The sequence below is a fragment of the Sinocyclocheilus anshuiensis genome, unplaced genomic scaffold, assembly GCF_001515605.1.
Source record: "Sinocyclocheilus anshuiensis isolate Anshui unplaced genomic scaffold, SAMN03320099.WGS_v1.1 scaffold28, whole genome shotgun sequence".
Classification (NCBI taxonomy): Eukaryota; Metazoa; Chordata; class Actinopteri; order Cypriniformes; family Cyprinidae; genus Sinocyclocheilus; species Sinocyclocheilus anshuiensis.
Genome location: NW_015555724.1, coordinates 504,637 through 511,951, shown reverse-complemented (window position 1 = coordinate 511,951; position 7,315 = coordinate 504,637). Strand labels below are relative to the sequence as shown.

At 38.5% G+C, this 7,315-nt stretch overlaps 1 protein-coding gene across 4 annotated transcripts in view; it reads right to left on the bottom strand.

Moving 5' to 3' along the window:
• The window catches only part of LOC107672590 (voltage-dependent calcium channel subunit alpha-2/delta-1-like), a 102,678-nt gene that overhangs the window by 50,335 nt on the left and 45,028 nt on the right, over positions 1-7,315 (bottom strand). For all 4 annotated transcript variants that reach the window (XM_016465842.1, XM_016465843.1, XM_016465844.1 and 1 more), the window contains exons 7-10: positions 7,078-7,209; positions 5,443-5,512; positions 5,244-5,294; positions 4,842-4,941 (exon numbers count right to left, since the gene is read on the bottom strand). In XM_016465842.1, coding sequence (XP_016321328.1) covers positions 4,842-4,941; positions 5,244-5,294; positions 5,443-5,512; positions 7,078-7,209 — 353 coding nt within the window. The remainder of the gene's footprint in view (positions 1-4,841; positions 4,942-5,243; positions 5,295-5,442; positions 5,513-7,077; positions 7,210-7,315) is intronic.

The window sequence follows — 7,315 nt, the reverse complement described above, 5'->3', positions numbered from 1 at the left end:
CTCCTGATCGGAATCTCCAGCGGAGAGCCGTCGAGGAGGGACACCAAGTCCGAGAACCATACTCGGGCCGGCCAGAACGGGGCTACTAGCAACAGACGGACCCCATCCTGGCGTACCCTCTCCAGAACTCCCTGGAGCAGAGCGATCGGGGGAAATGCGTACAGACGAAGCCTCGGCCACGTCTGCACCATGGCATCCAGCCCAAGTGGAGCTGGATGTGTGAGGGAGAACCAGAGCGGACAGTGTGTCGTTTCCTGCGACGCAAATAGGTCCACTTCCGCCTGGCCAAACTCCCCCCAAAGGAGCTCCACCACCTCTGGGTGGAGTCTCCACTCCCCGTGCCTCAGCCCCTGTCTCGACAGGATGTCTGCTCCCTGATTGAGATTCCCAGGGAGATTCCCTGAACCCACAGAAGGATCTGGCGCGCCAGCTTGTACAAGGGGCGCGAGCGCTCTTTCTGCGGGGGAGTACGGGTCGCGACGCTCTGTTTCTGGGTCTGGCGATATGAGGAGCTAGACGGCTGGGACTGCTCCTGCTCAGCAGTCCCAAATACCTGGGGCCGGCTAGGGAGGAAGCGCTGGAATGCCGCCGCTTGCTTCTTCGCCTCCTGAAACCTCTCGACGACAGTGTCTACTGCGCCTCCGAAGAGGCCAGAAGGCGATAGCGGAGCATCCAGCAGGAAGAATCTGTCCTTATCTTGTAACTCGGACAGATTCAACCACAGGTGTCGCTCCGTGGCCACGAGAGCTGCCATGGAACAATTATTTTAATGATATTCTAATGGGCCGCTTTGTGATATCACAAAGCCCGGAAAACAAATGCTGTAGTCCAAACGAGCCGTTCGTTGTAGTTCTTGAAAAGGGATTTAAAAAAAAACGAAATATCTCCCTTTGGAGTGGACTTTGAGATTTGTAACTTTGAAGATCTTTTTTATGCCCAATTATACACACTTCACACTGACTACAATTCAAAAAGTGAAAAAGCATAATAGGACCCCTTTAAGGCAACAAAAGCAGCATAAAAGCATCATAAAAGTGGTCCATATGGCTTGTGCACTATATTCCAAGTCCTTTGAATTCATACATGAGTGTGAGCAACAAACATATTTTAAGCTATTATTCATAATCATTTTCTCCTCAGCAACTGAAATGTTCCCAAGTCCAGAAACGTAGGAAGGAGATCTGTTAAATAATCCATGTGACATCATGGGTTCAACCGTAATTTTACGAAGCGCAAAAGAAAAAAAAAAAACGACTTTATTCAAAAATTCGTCTCCTCTGCGTCACCCTGTAGCGCCATTTTGGAGAGTATCAGCTGGACGTAAACAGCGTATGCTGTTCTGTGTCAGCTGCGCCATGCGGATACGCTGTTTCCGTTCAGATCAAATCACAACAACGTAGGAAACAGATCCGGCGTGACGCAGCGTGAATAAAGTCTTTTTTTTTTCTTTTGCGCACAAGAATTTTTGGGTGAACTAACCCTTTAATAAATAAATCTGATTATGTGAAAGAATCAGAATCATTTGACTGACTCTGATCTGACTCAAATTAATCATTCATCAGCTAGGCTTGATGTAAAGATTTTCAACTTACATTTCTCATATTTTAAGAACACTTGGAATACAGCATGTGCAATTTTTATAACAATTTATGGTTTGTTTGCTTTATTTTTTTTCAAGCTTGAAAGCTTCATGTTTATTTTAATTAAAATGGGCATAGAGGAAAAAAGCAATTAAGGTTTGGATTGGAACATCATGGATGTAAGTAAATAATGATACAATCTTTATTTTTGGCTGAACTAAGAAATAATGCACCCTACTACACTCATGACAGGTTTAGACACGAGCATCCTGTGAGCTCCTTTGGCCAGAGGAAAAGTTGAGAACAAAGCTGGCAGCACCCGAGTAAAAGATCAGCTAGCCAAGATGGATTGGAGGCTCCTTCCAAGACGAATGATATATAGCAATTTCCTCCCTCTTTCTTTGGCCTTCTCTTTCTCACTCAGCCTGATCTCTTCCCCTCACTTTGTCCAGCCATTTTCAATTCAGCACACAGAGCCCACAAGCAGCCTTTTCATTAAGCGCCTGTTTTCAAGTGGCAAGCTGCAGCCAAATCCATATTTCATTACAACTCCTCTGTCTCTCTCTCTCTTTCTCTGTCTCACACACACATACTCTTGTTGCATCACACAGCAACCTGCAACCCACAAACTCTAGAAACTCCTCACTTTAAATTGAATTCAAAGTAACAATGTCGTGTTCCATTTTTATTGTACAGCTGCAGCTAAATACGCTTGTCACACTTTTCTGAGCGATTAATCCCATTCTGTTCACACACAGTTTGTTATTTACACACACATTTTTCTTTTTTATGAAAGTGTCAAGCACTTTCGGCAACCGAATTTAGTCCTCCAAACTTCGAGGAGTGAAAAACAACTTTTATTAGATCCACAAAGTTGCTAATGCAGTGAAGCTACACTTTTTGGATACTAACAGATCAACTGAAATGCATATTTCTTGGAAGAACGAACTTCACATAGGTTTTGAATGACATGAGGGTGATCAAATGATAGTCCACCAAAAAATTACATTTGCTGAAAATGTACTTACCCTCAGACTATCCATGATGTAGATGAGTTTGTTTCTTCATCGGAACAGATTTGGAGAAAATTTGCATTACATCACCTTTGAATCTTCTGCAGTGAATGGGTGCCGTCAAAATTAGAGTAAAAACAGCTGATAAAAACATTACGATAATCCACAAGGAAAACACATGTCTCCAATCCACCAATTAATGTCTTGTGTATGCTTGATTTGTGCATATTTCTCTCCTGATTCAGATGAGTAAATTTGTCAATGGAGAAAGCAATATTATGGACAGTGGATTCAAATTTTAGCCGGAAGCAACAGTTTAAAGTTAAAAACATCTTAATGGCAGACTTATTTAGTACAAACACACAGCTTTTCCCTTCACAAGATGTTAATTGATGGACTGGAGTTTGTGGATTGCTTGTGGATTATTGTGATGTTTTTATCAGCTTTTTTTGGACTCTCATTCTGACGGCACCCATTCACTGCAGAGGATCCATTGGTGAGCAAGTGATGTAATGCTAAATTTCTCCAAATCTGTTCTGCTAAAGAAACAAACTCATCTACATCTTGGATGACCTAAGATAGTACATTTTATTTTTGAGTGAACTATTCCTTTAACAACTATAAAGAAAACAACACCTTTGTCAACAGAACTCTGTGATCAACAAATGTTTTTTTTTTTTTCCTATGGTCAGTTCTTATTTTTATATGCACCATAGCACATCATAGCTTATCTAGCTTACTTATATCTGAACAGATAATTTGGTAAATTTGTTTGTAAAAGTGGTATATGTACTACCAGTCAAAAGTTTGCAATAAATATTTGTTTCTTTCTTTCTGTCTCTTATGCTCATCAAGGCTACATTTATTAGATGAACAATCAGGGTTACTGAAGTTAACTAAAATGAAAACCATTAAAAAAAATCATTACTCTGAATAAAAAAAAAGTTAACTGAAATAAAACAAATGTTACCTAAACTAAACTAAACTAAAATATATATTTTTTTTATTTCAGCCAGTTGCCAAGGCAATGTCTCATGTTTAACTCAAAATACTTAAATAACTAAAACTGAAAAAGAAATAAAAACTATATAGACATACAATAAAAACTGATTCAAAACAATTTTAAAAACAAACAATATCGCAATGATACTAAAATAATACTGTGAACACTACAGAAAAACAGTAATATTGTGAAATATTATTACAATTTAAAAGAACTGCATATTTCTTGGAAGAACGAACTTCACATAGGTTTTGAATGACATGAGGGTGATCAAATGATAGTCCACCAAAAAATTACATTTGCTGAAAATGTACTTACCCTCAGACTATCCATGATGTAGATGAGTTTGTTTCTTCATCGGAACAGATTTGGAGAAAATTTGCATTACATCACCTTTGAATCTTCTGCAGTGAATGGGTGCCGTCAAAATTAGAGTAAAAACAGCTGATAAAAACATTACGATAATCCACAAGGAAAACACATGTCTCCAGTCCACCAATTAATGTCTTGTGTATGCTTGATTTGTGCATATTTCTCTCCTGATTCAGATGAGTAAATTTGTCAATGGAGAAAGCAATATTATGGACAGTGGATTCAAATTTTAGCCGGAAGCAACAGTTTAAAGTTAAAAACATCTTAATGGCAGACTTATTTAGTACAAACACACAGCTTTTCCCTTCACAAGATGTTAATTGATGGACTGGAGTTTGTGGATTGCTTGTGGATTATTGTGATGTTTTTATCAGCTTTTTTTGGACTCTCATTCTGACGGCACCCATTCACTGCAGAGGATCCATTGGTGAGCAAGTGATGTAATGCTAAATTTCTCCAAATCTGTTCTGCTAAAGAAACAAACTCATCTACATCTTGGATGACCTAAGATAGTACATTTTATTTTTGAGTGAACTATTCCTTTAACAACTATAAAGAAAACAACACCTTTGTCAACAGAACTCTGCTTGTTCAATGTGACGAGACTCCAAAATGTTTCTACCATTATCGCTATTCACATGTAGGCTGCTCATTTAGCAGATGCTAAATGGGCGCTATCTAAGGCGAATTACAAATGAGGAATATTACAACAAAAGCGGCACGTCATAGAAAAACGTACTGCTGCAAAACAATGTTCCAGAATTGCTCAGAAAAGTATGGAAATGTGAAAAAACAGAATGAGAAAATGCAATGTTACTTGTTACAATGTTACTTTGTAAACAGTGTGCACACATGCCATGTGATCTTACTTACATGGACAACATTGACATAATCATCATCAGAAAGTGTCTCCAGCATTTCACTGACAGAGGTTCGGATCAATTTAAGGGTCAGCCCAGACACACTTCCACTCCTGCAACACACCAATACAAACACAATGGCAGTTAAAAATAAAGTTCACACAAAAATGAAAAAACTGTCATCATTTAACAACAAGAGGCTGAGTAAAATGAGGACAGAATTGTTTTAATTTTTTATTATATCATCTATATATGGATGGATGGACAGACAAATAGACTATAACGACAGAGAGACAGATGGAATAACGTAGATAGATAGATAGATAGATAGATAGAGCATGTAAGACTAAATGCAAATTGACGCAAAAAAAATATTTATAATATAATTTAAAAAGCACATACACATAATACTCACGCATCAACAAGAATCAGCATGTCCTTGGGCGAAGCGGCACCTTGAACATACCTGGATACAAAGAAAGAAATATACTGGATCTCTTTCAAGGAGAATTTTAAACTGAGAGAATAGAACCTTCTAAAGAATAGAAGGTTCAAGAATAAAGGGAACAAATGAAAAGAATTCAGAGCGCACACACAGAAACACATATTAGTACCAAGGTCGCCGGCGCACATCATACAGGTCGATTTTGCTGGGTGTTTTCCTGGCATCCATCCAAGGGGAAGCTGAATGGACAGAGACAGGATATGGAAATATGAGTGACCCCTGATCCCAAAATCCATTTGATTTGTCACATCTCTGTCGTGAGCACATCTGAGAGCCTCGCTAGAAACCTGTTTCTGTGTCCAGTGGGGGGTGGTTTGTGGTTCATATTGACTGCAGTGAGCTGACATGTGGGGGAAAAAAGGGCTTTGGTGGCCCCAGTACAATTTCAGCTTCGATTTTTCTCTTTAACAGAGAAAATAACCTGGTGCAAATGAGTGTGCTCGTCTGTGACTATCACAGCTGAACATCTAACAAGACGTGTTTCTTCATAAATGGCATCCCACGTTCTGACATTTAGTGAGTGGATTGCAGCTGTAAGTGCCGACAGATAGTCTGAGACACTGCGATTTGGCCGTAACAAAGTAATCGACCAGTGTTCTGCCAGCTATAATTAATTGAAGTTTACAAGAACATCAATATTTTGTAGGCGTATATGTATCTATAAAGAGACAATCGATAGTTGGGAGTCCACATCTTATTATATTACAGTCTTAAAGGAATAGTTCACCCAAAAATGAGAAATCACACATGTCGTTCCAAACCCATATGACTTTTTTCTTCCATGGAATACAAATGATACATTTCTGAAGACTAAACCAGGCTCTCCTCTCAATATAATAAAAGTGAATGAGGACTGAGGCCTTTAAGCATCACAATGACAAAAAAGTAATCATGAAAGAATCATAAAAGTGGTTCATATAACTTGTGCACTGTATTTAGAGTCTGAAATAGAGGAACAGACTAATATGCAAATCATTTTTCAGTGAAACTATTGAAATAGAAAAAACTTGAATCACGTGTCAAATAAAAGTCCAATAAAAACCCAGCACTCTGCTATACCGTCATCCTAAGGAAGGTCAATTAAAAGAAACATTGCATACATTAAAAATAAATAAATAATAATCAAAAAATTGTGATGATGCAAGCTTAAGTGGGGTTTTTTTTTGTCACTTTCACTTTTTCCCCTGTCTTTACTCACTTTCATTATATGAAAAAGAATAACCAGGATATTCTTCAAAATTCAGCTTTTGCATTCTGCAGAAGAAACAAAAGTCATACGGGTTTGGCAAAAACACGAGGCTGACATAATTATTGGAGAATTATTCCTCTACAAACAACACATATTCATTTCAGAAATGCAAACTCTTAGGGGACAGAGGTTCAACGGTGGCTAATACACTATTTATATGCAACGTTTTTTAGTAAAGCCTTACCAATTACAAATCTGAAAGTAATGAAAATGAATTGAGCACCTAATTACTTTTCTCCTCTGTCATCACTGAATCTCAGAAGAATACAATAAGCTCTCTGCTGAGCTGCTGAGATATTTGATATTATAATTTGTTATGAAAATTTGGTGTAATTTGAGCTGGGACTGCATGCTATGTTTACCAATTAGAGCCAGCGGAGTCTTGCAAAGGGAGGGGGAGGATGTGTATCTCTGTCTGTGTGTGCATGTGATTCTGATTGTAACGTGCACTGAAATGTGTGAGTTCAGAATTAAACAGACACTACAAGCACTTACCTGGGTAATAGCGAGCTAATCCAGTAGCGCTGCCGAACACTTGCCATAGTAGCGTTGGATCCTCTTCTCGGTTTTTCTTAAAGACATCCTCCAATGCTTCAGTCCAGTTCAGCTCATTTAATACAATGGTAGCTGGAATATAAGCAATAACACACAATGTATAGTATTTCATTGACCGTTATGAGTTCAGTCTGGATTCTAGATGTAACCAAAGACTTTGCTTTGCTTAGTTTTTCTT